Raw genomic sequence first — 17,668 nt, 5'->3', positions numbered from 1 at the left:
GGCCTACAGCAAGGATCACACCTTAGTAGAGATTACAGACTGCCTGCAGTACTTCTGTTAGGCCTACAGCAAGGATCACACCTTAGTAGAGATTACAGACTGCCTGCAGTACTTCTGTTAGGCCTACAGCAAGGATTACAGATTATACAGATTACAAACAGTAATACTTCTGTGCAGAAAGAATGACAGATTGTGGATGTGAGGAAGCGAGGTGGGACAGCTCCGTTGCTCGGACGGTGAAATACATCCACCAGGGGAAAACTTCTCTCAAACGTCTCCAAATGTTGAAGTCCAAATTTGCAATGGACCGAATCTAAGTGGATCTGCTAAAGTAGACTATTGTCTATATGTTGTTTGTAGTAGAGTTAAATGTTTGACTCTAAACGTGAACAGAATCTAGATGTGGAATACATTTTAGTATTTTTTTTTCTTATAGTGCGTGTGTGTGTGTGTGTGTGTGTGTGTGTGTGTGTGTGTGTGTGTGTGTGTGTGTGTGTGTGTGTGTGTTTTGCTTGGGACAGTACTCATTTCGAAGACATCCCCGAAGACTTCTCTCACGTCTAAAAAATTTTTTCTGGCAAAATATGTTTTTTGACTTATTTTTTTAAATGATATGATTAAGCATTAAGTAAACCCTGTTTCTAAATAGGCTATACACTTATCTGCATGTTTTAATAGTGTGTCTGTGCGTGTTGTGCACGTGCTTATGCCCCCCCCCCCCCACACACACACACACTAAAAGTAGCATTACAACAACACTCCCCCAGGGACGTCCCCCACACGGCACAGTTGCGCCGCTCACTTCACACATGTGTGATTTTCATTTGTACCTTTTGCTGCCTATATTTGACTAAAATAAACAACAACAAAGTAAATTATCAGCAACAACAACAACAACAACAACATGCACTAGGCTAGACTAGGGCCCGGCCGGCCGGGCTATAACTTGATCAGTTCAGCGACTTATTTTGTTGTCACGTCGCCAGAGAGAGAGACAGAGAGCGAGAGAGAGTCCATGAACAGTTTCCTCTTTACCTGATGTGTTCCTGGAGGCTGCATCGTGGCTGCAATAACGCTTGACCTACATCTGGGACCCCGCCGGCTCCTCCGGCGTGCATGTAATCTGTAATGCATGTTCCACCGACCACCTCTCCGCCGCTGCTGCTTAAATTGTTGCTTGTTGCTTGTTTTTGCTTCGCTATTATGCTTTTGCCTTTTGGCATGGCAGGCATAGCCCACTGGACCTGCAGGGCATGACAGGCACCGCCAGGCAGTTAAAGCAACCTGCATGTCTCCTGTTCTGTTCTGTTCTGTTCCAGAAAGAGAACAGATATATCTGCCAGACATGTGGCCATTACAATTAAACAACAGTAGAAGCTTCAAGGCTACTTTGGCCGTGGTCACCTCCTCACCTCACCGTGGCGTGGTCACCTCACCTCACCGTACGGTGAACGTGTGGAGCTGTGGACAAACTGGACATAATTTGCTAACGAGGCTACGACAAGTTAAAGCTGATATATAGACAAGTTTCCAGTGTTTGTTTGTACACACTGAAGTCAAATAGCTCCACCCGCAGATAAGTAAGCCTGGGACTGTTCGAGGCTATACTCCACCCCCCCTGTCATTCTATTGGCCGAGCCGAGCCGTTGATGGGAGGCCTGGGCTCGTGTGGCTAAATATGACATTAAAAAAGTATTAATTTCTACGAGTGTTGTTTTCCTGGACTAAAACTAAGACGAAAAATGACTACCTTTTTTTCCACAGACAAAAACGAATGGAAACTAAATGTATTGACAATTTCGTCGACAAATAAAAACTAGACTAAAATGTTAGGAAGGGACTAGTGGACAAGAGATCCAGTATAAGTCATTTTACTCTTGGTTGCATGCTGAAAATAGCCGATCGGCTATTTTTGTAAAGTTGTTTTTGTAAAGTGTAAAAACACTCGACGGCATCAAGGCCCACCAAAACACAATTTAGTCGATTAAAATCTCATGACATTTAGTCGACTAAAACTAGACCAACACTATAAGACATTTCCGGGTGACTAAAATGTGACTAAAACTAAATGAAGTTTCAGTCCACAGACTATATGACTAAAACTAAAATCGAAATTTGCTGCATGCCAAAAACAACACTGGTCAGCATCATGACCTTTGACCTGCTTCTTCCACCTTCCAGACCCAGGATGACACATATATATATATATATAGCAGATCTACAAGCTCATAGAACGCGTCACATCTTGTGACCCGCGTTGTGAAAGTGTATATCGGCCAGCTATCTATTCAGGGCTTTGTTCTCCAACAGTCCCATGCTAGCTGTTATTATATTATATATTTGTTCTCCAACAGTCCCATGCTAGCTATTATTATATTATATATTTGTTCTCCAACAGTCCCATGCCAGCTATTTCCCTTTTTGACTGTGTGTGAGACAGCAGTCATCGAGTACATGGTAAATGGTGCATTTATATAGCGCCTCTCTCTCTCTCTCTCTCTCTCTCGCTCTCTCTCTCTCAGGGGCATTTTTAACAACGCAGGAAGTCCGCCACCAGCAGCAGCTCCCTGGCGACGTCCGGCGGGATCTTAAAGTCGGGAACGTCGTCCTTGGCCGGATCGGTGCTGTAGCGCTTCTTGTAGGCCAGGAACCCGAAGACCAGATCCAGCGCGTCCGAGGACACGTCCCTGAGGACCACCTCCTGGGTCTCGTCCTCCTCGTAGTCTCCCCCCTGCTCCGCTCCCTCCACTGGCTCCCGGTCGCTGCCCGCACAGAATACAAAACTCTGATGCTGGCATTCAAAGCAACCAAAGGTATGGCTCCCCCATATCTTGCAAGTATGATCGAACCCTACAAACCCTCCCGCTCACTCAGATCAGCCAACGCAGGGAAGCTGGAAGTACCCTCACTAAAAACGCCGGGACAACGCTCCACACGTCCCAAACTCTTCTCCCTTCTGGCTCCAAAACTGTGGAATGCACTTCCCATTGCAGTCAGAACTGCAGCATCACTCCCAATCTTCCGCCGTAGTCTGAAAACCCACCTTTTCAGACTCCATCATGGCCCATAGCACTTACCCCACCCCCTTAGATAGCAATTCTGTAGACTTAGATAGCATTTGATACAGACTTATAGCATGTTATGTAGACAGCATAAGTACTATGTAGTCATAGCACGTCATAGTACATATGTGTAGCATAGTAGTATAGATGTATAGCTTATATGTATAGTTTCATTATAGATATTCCACTGTTACTTTCTTAGCTTACGCATGTTTCATGATAAATGTCTTTATGTGATGTATTCCCATGCTTTTTGTTCTTGCTTAATGTAAGTCGCTCTGGATTAAGAGCGTCTGCTAAATGCCTAAATTGTAAATTGTAAATTGTAGGGGCAGGACAGCATGTCCTTGAGGGTCTCCGACATCACGGCCAGTTCCCTCAGTTCTCTCCTGGCGCGGCCGTCCGACGCCACCAGCCTCACGTACGTGGAGCCCGGGCCTTTGCAGTCAGCGTAGCTTTGATCCTCTTCTGCGACACTACTGGCCATGCTGTGTTCTTTGGAGTATTCTCTGCTCGTATAATCCAACGCCACTAGTAGAAGTAGAAAGTTATGTTTAGCTGTGTGACGTTTCAGGGGTTTATAATGTGCTGATAGTTTGTGATGTGGCGTGACATCACCCGCCATGGAACCAACAGTGTCATTTATTTGACCGTATATGGAGCGCTGATGTCAGTGCAAAACAATGTTGCTAATTATAGGCAACCGTTTCTGATGTCACATCACATGCCCATATATGGAGATTCTCTGATGACTTTGTTCAGGCAACGTTTCATGCATGCCCATGTGGCAAACGTGCCTCATGGATTATGCCCAAATATGGGCATGCCTGATGTTATAATTCTCATGTTCATGATGTACACGCACACAATCTCCTGATTTAACAAGAATGGCATCATCATTGACTTAAACATCATCCAATGCTGGGAAACAAATCTCTAAAACTGAAAGGCCTGTGTCCCTTTTATGCCCTTATATGGACATCTGTGTATACCTGTCTCAGCTCTGTGACATCTCCTGTGTCCTTTTTATTCCCATATATGGAGATATCTGTATTCGTCTGCCTGCATCTCTTTTATGCCCATACATGGATGCGTGATGAATTATTGTAGATCCGCGACGCTAAAGAAACAGTGCCATATTTGGGCATAATGCTGGTGACAGCATGCGGTACTATAATGGACATGTATATAAAGCCCATTGGCCGGTCGTCCTTCCACTCACACGAGGGCGTGATCGTTGCGCCGCGTTGTTGTTGTTGTGGAAAAAGGTCCATTTTCACAGAACATCGGATCGCCCGGAGGCTGAATTCGGGGGCCAACAATAATGGAGCTTTACGGAACCCACGTGGGCGAAGGAGGGTCGGCGACGCTGGCGTCGGAGAGACTCCTGGAGGCCACGCAGCGGGAAGGACGCTTCCCCCACGGCGACCTGGTGGGTCAGCTGGAGGTTTACGGGCGACGGCAGAAGGAGGAGGTTCTTTGGGGGTTCTTGGCGGGCCTCGTCCCCGCCCTGGCGCTGCCCGTGGGCCTGGCCGTCCAGTGGGCGGTCTTCGCGGCGGGCGCGTACTGCCTCGTCACGGGCCTCGTGCTCCATCAGGTCAGGGACGCGTCGTCGTCGGAACTCCGGCGCCTCCTTGACGTGAAGTACATGCTGATGACGCTGGGCGCGCTGCTGATGGCCGTCCAGGGCGCTCCGCTGGGCGCGCTGCTGATGGCCGTCCAGGGCGCTCCTTTGGACCTTCTGAAGAACCTGACGCTGTATTTGGTTTTCGTGCGTCTGTGCAGCGTGAGAAGCCTGCGTTCCATCTATCTGGGCTCCTCTCAGTGAATGGCTGCCGCCTCCTCCGTCACCCTGAAGGTCCTCCCAGCCCGTCTGTCTGTCTGTCTGTCTGTCTGTCCACCATGGGTGGTCAAGAGCTTTCAGCCGCTCTTCCCCCTCACCCCCCCCCTCCTGTTTCTGTAGCCATGAGGCCCATAGGGGCAGGAGCCCATCTCCTGTTTCTGTAGCCATGAGGCCCATAGGGGGCAGGAGCCTATCTCCTGTTTCTGTAGCCATGAGGCCCATAGGGGCAGGAGCCTATCTCCTGTTTCTGTAGCCATGGGGCCCATAGGGGCAGGAGCCTATCTCCTGTTTCTGTAGCCATGATGAAGCCCATAGGGGCAGGAGCCTATCTCCTGTTTCTGTAGCCATGAGGCCCATAGGGGCAGGAGCCTATCTCCTGTTTCTGTAGCCATGAGGCCCATAGGGGCAGGAGCCTATCTCCTGTTTCTGTAGCCATGGGGCCCATAGGGGGCAGGAGCCTATCTCCTGTTTCTGTAGCCATGAGGCCCATAGGGGCAGGAGCCTATCTCCTGTTTCTGTAGCCATGAGGCCCATAGGGCAGGAGCCTATCTCCTGTTTCTGTAGCGTGAGGCAGCTTGATGTACAAGTACACCCCCTGGACATGACGCTAGTATGTCGCAGGGACTTATACCCCCAATCCAACCCTTGATGCTGAGTGTCAAGCAGGGAGGCACTGGGTCCCATTTTTACAGTCTTTGGTATATGACCCAGCCGGGGATCGAACCCCCGACCTCCCAGTCTCAGGGCGGACACTCTAACCACAAGGCCACTGAGCTGGTCCTGGCTGTCACCCACAGTAAAAAACGTCAGCCTCTTCTAACCCTTCCAGGTCCATTTGGTTACATTTGTACACTCCAGAACACACAGGGCTTTGACTCATTATAGCAGCACTATTATTATAGCAAAGCAGCAGTAAAAATAAAAAAATAAAAAGGTGGATGAATGGAGTTCCAAAATCACGCCAGAGTCTTGACTCTCTTCTCCGCGGTGACTTCCTCTGTCCGACCTCTCGTCCTTAATGCACATAACATCCCAGAGCAGAGAGAGAGAGAGAGAGAGAGAGAGACAGCTCCAGATGGTTCTTCCAGAACCACACAGTAGAGACAGCTCCGTCGGTCCAGCTACAGATGGTTCTTCCAGAGCCAAACGGTGTGCTACAACAAAACACGTGTCCGTGTCCGTGTCCTGTGATTCTTCTTGCATGTCCCCGGGTTCCTTCTTGTAACTGTCAGACTGCAGCCATCAGTGTTATGCGCCTGATGATTGTTTCATCTTATGACTGTCTAGCCCATTCTGACCTGAGATCAGATTCTATAAATGTCTTCTATACATCCTGACGGTTTTCTGAAAAAGCCTATGTTTATAATGTCAGTGGTTCTTCGATTTTTCAACAATAGCAGACCTATACAAGCTCGTAGCGCGCCACTCGGTGGCGTGCTACGAGCTTGTAGATCTGCTATTTTTCAATAGCTAAAGCATGACATAATGCTAACACCAAAAGGGGTTCCCGCCCAAAATGGACTAGACAGTGTTGATTTCCTCGACTAAAACTATGACGGAAAGTGTTTGTCGACGAATAGAATGATGTATAAAACTAGCACTAAATACTATATATTGACAATTTCGTCAACAAATTAAAACTATATAGACTAAAATGTTATAGAGAGGGACTATAGTGGGGAAGAGAACTCAAAGACAGAACCAACAAAATAGGGAGCTGAATCTGTGAAAAAGTGTAGCTCAATGAATACATTTAAAAGTTAAAATAATAGAAAATAGCTAATAGTATAGAACATTATTAATATATTAATCATAGCCTATCTCATGATGAAGTACATAATTGTTATGGTGATAAAGTAATAATAGTTATAACTGTATAAATTACATTTCTTCTCACGTGCGATTCTGAATTCTGTGTGATCAAGCCTTTGGCTTCAGCCTAAACCTTTTTGGTCTCTACAAAAGTTGTATATAACAAAAAAAAAGATGAAATGAATACATACAGTAATGTTCATACATACTATAACCAAAATAAAACTGAACTGAACTGAACTATACATCTTCAGGCAGTAACACGTCTCTGTGGTCAACACCGGGCCCTCTGGTGGTCGATGTCATTTGGAAAAAATAAAACACCACATGAGAGAGAGAGTGAGAGAGAGACAGAGTGAGAGAGAGACAGAGAGAGAGAGAGAGACAGAGTGAGAGAGAGAGAGAGTGAGAGAGAGAGAGAGAGAGAGAGAGAGAGAGAGACAGAGAGAGAGAGAGAGACAGACAGAGTGAGAGAGAGAGAGAGAGAGGAAAGGAAGGCAGGAAAAGATCTGGGTGTGGAAGTGATTGGTCATCACTCACCCAACAACACCGCTGAAGTGCCCCTGAGCAAGGCACTGAACCCCCCCACCGCTCCCCCTGGATACTGTGGTCGACAGTATCAGACTGTGGTTGTACTGGTCAGCTCCCAGGTTTGTGTGTGTGTGTGTGTGTGTGTGTGTGTGTGTGTGTGTGTGCGTGTGTGTGTGTCTGTGTGCAGGGCGTTGCTGAAAATGAGCACCTGTGCTCAGCTATACTTCCCTGCAGGGTAAATAAAGGATTATAATAATAATCAGCCACACCCTAATCTCACACAGCCACGCCCCCTAGAGCGCTGGTTGGTCAAACACTACACACTAAACACTAAACAGTGGGCCAGCCAACATTAGGACATATATGGGGCAATTAAGTCCAGCTGTGCCACCTTGGGAACCCAATAGGGTAGTACAGTATGTGATCATGTGATTAAACCGTGAGACATGCATTTCAGACACAGACATTAACTGAAGTATATAGTGTATTTTGGGGCCCAAAGTTGGCACTGCTCCTAGGACAGTGCAAGACAGGAGAGGACAGGAGGACAGGAGAGGAGAGGACAGGAGAGGAGAGCACAGGACAGGAGAGGACAGTGGCTTAGGGGTAGAGTGGCCGCTTGGTTCCTGCAGTTCGATCCCGGCTCCCCCTTAGAGTCAGTGTCGAAGTAGCCTCGGTACCCAGGCTTATATTTCCGTTGGCAGTGTCGAAGTGTCTTTGAGCAAGACGCTCCTCAACCCCTGTTTTGCTCCCGATGAGCAAGTCTTGCATGGTTTTCGACCATTGGTGTGTGTGTGTGTGTGTGTGTGTGTGTGTGTGTGTGTGTGTGTGTGTGTGTGTGTGTGTGTGTGAATGTCTGTGTGAATGGGTGAATGTAATGCAAAATCTTTGTAAATCGCTTAGGTTAAAGTAGCCTTGCCTAACCCTAGCATAGGGCAGGAGCCTATCTCCTGTTTCTGTAGCGTGAGGCAGCTTGATGTACAAGCACACCCCCTGGACATGACGCTAGTATGTCGCAGGGACTTATACCCCCCAATCCAACCCTTGATGCTGAGTGTCAAGCAGGGAGGCACTGGGTCCCATTTTTACAGTCTTTGGTATGACCCGGGCCGGGGATCGAACCGTGACCTCCCAGTCTCAGGGCGGACACTCTATAACTAAACCACAAGGCCACTGAGCTGGTGGCTTAGGATAAAGGCCGCTATGTACAGTAAATGCATAATTTGGAAGAGGAGAGGAGAAAACAGAAGAGAAGAGATGGCGTCTTTCAAAAAATGAAAGACTGAACAAGAACTCAAGCTAAGTTGAATTCACGTAGTCCCTCCCCCCCCCCCCTCCCGCTCCAGACTATGATTACATGGCATTTTTCTCGGGGCAAAAATGAAGCAAAATTACAAGGTTGAAGAAACAGAAAAGGGCACAGTCAGTAACAGCAATATAACAGTCTGTCCTCCCACCATGTGGCTCTCTGTCTCTCTTCTACACCCTCAAACAGGGACTATTTCTGGAGCTTACAGAAGCCATGCAGACTATATAGAAGCACCACAGGGAGGAGGTTCTGCCCTCTGTGAGGACCGGGAGAGACCACAAGAAGGTTCTGCTTCTGCCCCGTGTGAGGACCACCAGTGGTGGAAGAATGTACTCACGTTTACAGTTTAACCCATTCTGACCTGCAGAGATCAGATTCTATAAATGTCTTCTACATCCTGACAGAACCACTGACATAGAAACATGGCTTTTTCAGAAAACTGTCAGGATGTATAGAAGACATTTTGTAGAATCTGATCTCAGGTCAGAATGGGTGAAACTTTGAGAGAACAGAACCCTCCTATTCTCTAACCACAGAGATATATATAAAAAAAATACATTCCGGCTTCCAGTACTGTAAGTAAGTACTGTAAGTAAGTACTGTAAGTAAGTACTGTAATACAGTACTGTATCACAGTACTACAGTACGGTGCCTGAGAGGATACGGTAGTTCACTAAACTGAAGCAGATGTTCAACGCATCACAATGGAGGGGGGGGGTGGGGGGGTGGGGGAACACAACAATCTTCTAATTCAGGTCAAGTTTTATAGTTGCCTATGTTTTATCTCGATGTCTGACCTTATGCACATTCACTGTCTTGTCTTGTGTTTGATATAACCTATATGAGCGTACTGTAAAGCACAATTTACATTTTACAATTTAGGCATTTATCAGACGCTCTTAATCCAGAGCGACTTACATTAAGCAAGAACAAAAAAGCATGGGAATACATCACATAAAAAGCTTTCTTAGCTTACGCATGTATCATGAAACATGCGTAAGCTAAGAAAGTAACAGTGGAATATCTATCTAATGAAACTATACATGTAAACTATACATCTATACTACTATACGCTATACATCTGTACTATGACTACATACAATGCAATTATAGTGCTGTCTACATAACATGCTATAAGTCTGCACTTATGATGTATGTCCTGCCCTGTGAAGCACTTTGAACTGCAACCCTGTATCATGAAAGGTGCTATACGTATAAATAAAGCTTATTATCATTATTATTAAGTAAACGAGGAAAAACTGTCATTTTATCAGGGACGTTTATCAGAAATGGGAACGCACACTGTACGGTATATGTGAGTGTATATGATGCTGACTTCTTGTTACCCACTTTTATAGGAAAGTCTTTTTAAACAGACGTTTGCGTTTAATTCCCTTGATAATGAAATTTTATTCTGCCTGCTGTTTTGTTGTTATCGATTGTTATGTAACACTGTTGTTTTTATATTGTTAAGCATATTGTTAAATAAAGTTTATTATTATTATTATTATTACTTACTATTTGTCCCTCCAAAATCATGGAGGGATTAGATTAGGCTCATACAATATACCATATCCTGCTACCCTAATAGACAGGGGGTACATGAGCACATGGCCGTTCATTCGTGCTCTATCTCCGTGCTCGAGCTCTAAACCACACTTCCACCACACATCTCTCTATGCAAAATAAAACCTGCACACTCCCACAAAACATATAGACTACATTGCATTCGCCAAAAATGTCTTATTTACTGTTTAAATATTACTTTTCTGACCTAATAGACAGGGGGTACATGAGCACATGGCCGTTCATTCGTGCTCTATCTCCGACCAAACCACACTTCCACAATCACAACAAAACAACAAACTAAAAGTATACTAAAACCAGTAGTTCTTCCATAAAGGTTTTTTTATTTGTAAACAGACTTGCTTTATACCAAAAAGTTATTCTAATCGGACAAGATTCTTTCCTGTGTGGAATGTGGTTAAAAAAAAAAAGTCAAAACTAATGTTTCATTCCCAATTAAACCTGTGCCCCCTCGGCCTATAGGTAATGATTGGTCCCCTCATTCAGTGTGTGTAATGATTGGTCCCCTCATTCAGTATTAAACCTGTGCGCTGTGTAATGATTGGTCCCCTCATTCAGCCTGTTTAATGATTGGTCCCCTCATTCAGCCTGTGTAATGATTGGTCCCCTCATTCAGGTGGCCTCAGGCCTATAAACAGACAGGATGGACAGAACGTGACACACTCGTTAAATGGACCTTTAACTGGATCCGTCTCCTCCATTGTTTCCCCCACTGGTTAATTCATGGACATTATTTGTGTTTGTGCGCCTCTGGCCGAGACGCAAAGCCAGTTCACGTGTGGAACTGTCCAGCACAGTCCTGTACAGTACAGTACAGTACACTACAGTACAGCACAGCACAGCACAGTACAGTACAGTACAGTACAGTACAGTACAGTACAGGGGGTACAATGCATGGCGGCCATTTTCTGGTTCCTGCATTATACACAGGATAATATCCAATGTCGCTTTAAGGACCAACGGAAGGAACCGTTGGCTTAAGTCAGAGTTGTTTCCTCTTGCATTATAGATCCCGCACAGTTGACCTTATATAGGATTTCACCTGTCCTGTTCCCCCTGTTTTTTCGTCCTATTTGTGGCGTCTGGCGCCCAGAGTGACCTAAGACAGGTATACAGGTCAGTCAGGTCAGTCAGGTCAGGTCAGCGGTCTACAGACCGTGAGCAGGTATACAGGTCAGTCAGGTCAGTCAGGTCAGGTCAGCGGTCTACAGACCGTGAGCAGGTATACAGGTCAGTCAGGTCAGTCAGGTCAGGTCAGCGGTCTACAGACCGTGAGCAGGTATACAGGTCGACCTCACTTCACTTCGACAGGACAGACAGGCGACATCGTGACAATTCCACCTGATTGCGTGAGACGTCGGCGGTCGAAATGTAGACACGTAAACATCAAAGCCCCATGCCCTATTTGTTTTTACCCGTCTGCAAAACAACTGCCCTCTCTATCAAAACAACTGCCCTCCCTATAAGACCATGAAACAACTGCCCTCTCGATAAGACCATGAAACAACTGCCCCCTCTCTTACAACTTGTCCAAAATGCAGCAGCCAGAGTTTTAACTAGAACTAAGATGAGAGAACATATTACTCCAGTTTTGGCATCACTGCACTGGCTTCCGGTTGTTTTTAGGATTGATTTTAAAATTATTTGACTTGTCTATAAAGCTCTCAATGGTCTCGCACCTTCCTACCTACACGACTGCCTGCCTAAATATGTCCCAAACCGCCCCCTAAGGTCTTCCACTGCTGGCCTGCTCGCTTTGCCAAAAAAAATGGCAACTAAAAAATACGGGGAAGCAGCAACCTCGCAAGACGGTTGTCTCTATTTAACCGCCAGGCCTGGCGTGAACCGTCCTCCACGAACGCAGTGAGCACTTACTATGAGACCTAGCAGATCATGTCTGTCTGTCTGTCTGTGTGTCTGTCCCGCTATACGTCCAAATATGGAGTGTGTTGCATCATCAGCTCCATATATGGGCACAAAAGGGGCCAGGTCCACATATACAGTAACAGCGGGACAGACACACAGACAGACAGACAGACATGATCTGCAGGGTCTCAGCTGCGTTCGCTTCCCGCGTTTGCGCGTCTTACTGGTCTCTATTTAACCGCCAGGCCTGGCGTGAACCTCCCCCCCTTTCCCCCCCCTCTTCAGCGCAGCGTCTTGTGCCAGAGGTCGAAGCAGGGCACCACGTGCAGACGCACGTACTTGTGCCCGCCGCCGCCGGCGGTGCACTCCAGGCAGCCGTAGACGGTCTCCCGCTTCAGGTTGCCCATGCCGCAGAGCGCGCACGGCCCCTTGGGGATGTTGTGGTTGAGCAGGTTGACGCGGGCGTGGGCGCCGCCGCCGCCGTCCTCGCGCCCGCCGTACGCCGACGACAGGTCGGTCATGCTGGCGGCCTTCTCGTAGTAGTCCGTGACCACGTCGTCCATGTAGGTGTCTGAGTGGGTCAGCTCCTGGAACGTCTGGTCGTCTGAGGGAGTAAGTAAAGTAAATCTTATTTATAGAGCACTTTTCAAAACAAAGTTACAAAGTGCTGTACAGTAAAAACAACAATATAAACAATCAAGTTAAAACAAGGCACAAATGAGCAAACACACCACAGAGTAAGAGCAGAAACATAACTTGACAACAGTGATAATCAAACTAAAAGTAAACGTTTACAAGATAAAATGTAACCTAAATAAATGAGTTTTTTACTTGGACTTGAAACCTTCAACAGACTCTGCTTTTTTAATTGATAAGGGTAGGGCGTTCCACAGTGTGGGAGCAACCACTGCAACCACTGCAAAGGACCGGCCCCCCCCTTAGTTTTCAATTTTGTCACCGGAATATTCAGGAGGCCTTTATCAGAGGACCTGAGGGGTCTTACATTTGGTTTTGCCAACAATAAGTCTGTAATATAGACTGGGGCTAGGCCATGTAGTGCTTTATAGGTGGTTAAAAGGATTTTAAAATTGATTCTAGATTTGATGGGAAGCCAGTGTAGTTCAGCTGTGTTATGTGTGCTCTGCGGTTTGTATTGGTGAGGATTCTAGCGGCTGTATTCTGTACTAATTGTAGTTTATAAATAGAGGAACAGTTGAGGGTAGTGTATAGTCCATTACAATAGTCGAGACGGGATGAAACAAAAGCATGAATATTTTTTTCCAGATCTTGAGAAGTGAGGATGGGTTTGATTTTTGATATATTCCTTAAGTGATAAAAACATGATTGATGATGAGGAGGGGGAGGGGAGGGGAGGAGGTGAGGGGGGAGGAGAGGAGAGTGCTTTAGAATGGTTTGTTGTTGTTGATGTTGCTTAGCTATTGTTGTGGCGTGTGATTTTTTTTACCTTTTTTTCTTTTGGTTAGTTTCTTTTGTTTTTAAGATATTTTTGGGGGGCTTTTCTGCCTTTATTAATAGGACATAGTGGAGATAGACAGGAAACAGGGAGAGAGAGACAAGGAAAGAGACGCAGTAAGGTCATGGGGATCCAGGGGGCGCTGTCAGGCATGCGCCTGGACCACTAGGCCCGCGGGCGCCCCAGTTTACACCTCTTTAATGCATCATTCATCATCTAGGGGCCACTAGTGGCCCCTAGAGGTTGTGGTGCGCCTATACTTCGTTGTCATAGAGGTGCACGCACACCTCGAACAAATGACATAAACTGAAGAGAAGTGTGTGCGCGCGTGAGTGCGTGCGGGTCATGAGCGGATGCAGTACCGTACCTGCCCTGAAGGGGTTGCCGTAGACGATGCCGGAGAAGAAGCGTCGGAGGCGCCCCATGGAGAAGCGTCCGATGAAGCCGCCCAGCTGCTTCCTGATCTGCTGCTTCTCGAAGCCGCCGCACGACTCCGGAGCCACGCAGATGTCTGACGGGACCGGTATACTCATTACTCACATGGTTTACATAACCCATTCTGACCTGAGATCAGATTCATACGAGGTTTCCACTGGACACACACTGGTCTGATGAACCCATTCTGACCTGAGATCAGATTCTAAAAAAATGTCAGTCGTTCTTCGATTTTTCAAAAATAGCAGACCTACAAGCTCATAGCGCGCCACTCGGTGGCGCGCTATGAGCTTGTAGATCTGCTATTTTTAAATAGCTAAAGCATGCCATGATGCTGACACCAAAATGGATTCCCGTTCAGAATGGGTTAAGTAAAAGTATACTTGGAAAGTAACTAAGTGCATTTACTTAAGTGCTGTAACCCATTTAGGCCTGACGTCGAAATAAATAAAAAAATCTTCTAAATCATGACAATTTTCCGAAAGATTTGAGGCACATTTTAACGATTTTTCAAAAATAGCAGACCTATACGAGATCCTTCTAGATCTGCTATTTTTCAATAGCTAAATTATAACATAATAATGTTTAAAATACCAAAAAGGGTTCCCGCCCCAAAAATGGGTTACAATTTGCACTTTACTTGAGTATTTCCAATTTCCAATACTTTTACTTCTACTCCACTACATCTCAAGAGGCAAAATATTGTACTTTTACTTTAACTACATTTATTTGAAAACGTAGTTACTTTGACACGTTTACCACTTCAGCCCTATATACGGTACAACCAACCAACCAGGCCAATTAATCATTGATTTTACTTCATATAGCGTGGTGGTAAAAAGCCACCTCTCCATTAACCAGGGTGCACTGCGGCCGTTAGCGCAACGCACTGCCGCACACTTACAGTGTTACACACCTGCCACCTGCCGTCTGCCCAAAACCCCCCCCCCCACACACACACACCTCACACACAGCAATACGTGTGTGTGTGTGTGTGTGTGTGTGTGTGTGTGTGTGTGTGTGTGTGTGTGTGTGTGTGTGTGTGTGTGTGTGAGAGTGAGTGTGAGTGTGCGTGTGAGTGTGTGTGTGTGTGTGTGCGCGTGTGTGAGAGAGTGTGAGTGTGAGTGTGAGTGTGAGTGTGAGTGCGTGTGTGTGTGTGTGTGTGTGTGTGTGTGTGTGTGTGTGTGTGTGTGTGTGTGTGAGTGCGTGTGTGAGAGAAGACAGACTATGCACCCACTGCACACTAAACGAAGTGGAAACCGAGCTACACTTCCTAACCATCTGTCCATCTTACCAAGACATCAGAGACACATACTGTCTGTCCACTGTACCAAGACATCAGAGACACATACTGTCTGTCCACTGTACCAAGACATCAGAGACACATACTGTCTGTCCACTGTACCAAGACATCAGAGACACATACTGTCTGTCCACTGTACCAAGACATCAGAGACACATACTGTCTGTCCACTGTACCAAGACATCAGAGACACATACTGTCTGTCCACTGTACCAAGACATCAGAGACACATACTGTCTGTCCACTGTACCAAGACATCAGAGACACATACTGTCTGTCCACTGTACCAAGACATCAGAGACACATACTTCCCACAGATTACAACCACACACGGAGATTTTGAAAACATGACCAATGACAAAAAACTCCCAATATCTGCTGGGCGAAGTACAACAATGTGCAAACACAGCAGCAAGATTTGTGAGTTGCTGTGATAGGAGAAGGATATCAAATGGAACATAACCACCCTAAAGACTAATCATTGTGTATATTCCTGCACTATACCTGCATCGAGTTATCTTGGTACACAGAAGTTGATCTATTGAAGATTCTGACCTTCAAAGTACATAATTTTTGTTCTGATTGTATTGCTGTATCGTTGTATTGTTCTTTCTTCTTCTGTGTGTGTGTATGAGTGCGTGCGTGCGTGCGTGTATGTGTGTGTGTGTGTATGAGTGTGTATGAGTGTGTATGAGTGTGTATGAGTGTGTATGAGTGTGTGCGTGCGTACCGAGTCTCCCGTCCAGCCTAACGAACAGCTCACAGATGCTGAAGGCGATGGTGGTGTGAGCCGGGATGACGATGGACTTGTCTCGACCTCGGGGGTTGTTCCGTCCGTCGTCGATCTGAAACTGCACAGCGGAGAGAGAGGTTGAGGACCGACCCGTTTAGAGAGAGAGGAGAGAGAGGTGGAGGACCGACCCATTTAGAGAGAGAGGAGAGAGAGGTGGAGGACCGTCCCATTCAGTTTACCTCAGTCTTCTGTTCATCATGTTGTAGTTTTAGTATAAACAGAGAGATGTGTTTGGGTGAGCGGTGACATCATGTTGTAGTTTTAGTATAAACAGAGATGTGTTTGGGTGAGCGGTGACATCATGTTGTAGTTTTAGTATAAACAGAGATGTGTTTGGGTGAGCGGTGACATCATGTTGTAGTTTTAGTATAAACAGAGATGTGTTTGGGTGAGCGGTGACATCATGTTGTAGTTTTAGTATAAACAGAGATGTGTTTGGGTGAGCGGTGACATCATGTTGTAGTTTTAATATAAACAGAGAGATGTGTTTGGGTGAGCGGTGACATCATGTTGTAGTTTTAATATAAACAGATAGATGTGTTTGGGTGAGCGGTGACATCATGTTGTAGTTTTAGTATAAACAGAGAGATGTGTTTGGGTGAGCGGTGACATCATGTTGTAGTTTTAGTATAAACAGAGAGATGTGTTTGGGTGAGCGGTGACATCATGTTGTAGTTTTAGTATAAACAGAGAGATGTGTTTGGGTGAGCGGTGTCATCATGTTGTAGTTTTAGTATAAACAGAGATGTGTTTGGGTGAGCGGTGACATCATGTTGTAGTTTTAATATAAACAGAGAGATGTGTTTGGGTGAGCGGTGACATCATGTTGTAGTTTTAGTATAAACAGAGAGATGTGTTTGGGTGAGCGGTGACATCATGTTGTAGTTTTAGTATAAACAGAGAGATGTGTTTGGGTGAGCGGTGACATCATGTTGTAGTTTTAGTATAAACAGAGATATGTGTTTGGGTGAGCGGTGTCATCATGTTGTAGTTTTAGTATAAACAGAGATGTGTTTGGGTGAGCGGTGACATCATGTTGTAGTTTTAGTATAAACAGAGATATGAGTTTGGGTGAGCGATGACATCATGTTGTAGTTTTAGTATAAACAGAGATATGTGTTTGGGTGAGCGGTGACATCATGTTGTAGTTTTAGTATAAACAGAGAGATGTGTTTGGGTGAGCGGTGACATCATGTTGTAGTTTTAGTATAAACAGAGAGATGTGTTTGGGTGAGCGGTGACATCATGTTGTAGTTTTAGTATAAACAGAGAGATGTGTTTGGGTGAGCGGTGACATCATGTTGTAGTTTTAGTATAAACAGAGAGATGTGTTTGGGTGAGCGGTGACATCATGTTGTAGTTTTAGTATAAACAGAGAGATGTGTTTGGGTGAGCGGTTTAGTTTAAGTCATATTTTTGTTCACCTGAAATGTTTCAGTTTTAATCTAGTTTTAGTCGATTAAACGTACAGTTATACGTATCTATTATAGTGAGCTTGTAGATCTGCTATTTTCAGAGCACAACCAAAGATAAAATGACTTGTCTTTTATAGTTCTACTGGGTCTCTTAGTCCCACATCGCCCCCTAACATTTTAGTCTAGTTTGTATTTGTTGACGAAATATATTTAGTCTTGTCCTATAGCTCTATAGTCA

General features: G+C 45.6%; 2 protein-coding genes across 2 annotated transcripts in view; both read right to left on the bottom strand.

Moving 5' to 3' along the window:
* Nucleotides 1-2,530: 2,530 nt before the first annotated feature.
* LOC308311869 (elongin-C-like) lies at nt 2,531-3,549 on the bottom strand (the record flags this gene model as incomplete). The annotated part of the gene is made up of 2 exons (XM_080758642.1): nt 2,531-2,743; nt 3,430-3,549. 2 exons carry the CDS (start codon nt 3,547-3,549, stop codon nt 2,531-2,533), a joined length of 333 nt encoding a protein of 110 aa, XP_080614768.1.
* Nucleotides 3,550-12,291: 8,742 nt separating this feature from the next.
* Nucleotides 12,292-17,668, bottom strand: part of pjvk (pejvakin) — a gene marked incomplete at both ends in the record, with an annotated part of 12,339 nt that continues 6,962 nt past the window's right edge. Inside the window, 3 exons of the mRNA XM_080758099.1 lie at nt 12,292-12,614; nt 13,852-13,995; nt 15,953-16,073. Coding sequence (XP_080614225.1) covers nt 12,292-12,614; nt 13,852-13,995; nt 15,953-16,073 — 588 coding nt within the window. The remainder of the gene's footprint in view (nt 12,615-13,851; nt 13,996-15,952; nt 16,074-17,668) is intronic.

The sequence above is a fragment of the Protomyctophum bolini genome (assembly GCF_963924005.1).
Source record: "Protomyctophum bolini genome assembly, chromosome: 24".
Lineage (NCBI taxonomy): Eukaryota > Metazoa > Chordata > Actinopteri > Myctophiformes > Myctophidae > Protomyctophum > Protomyctophum bolini.
This window is presented reverse-complemented; position numbering and strand designations above follow the sequence as displayed.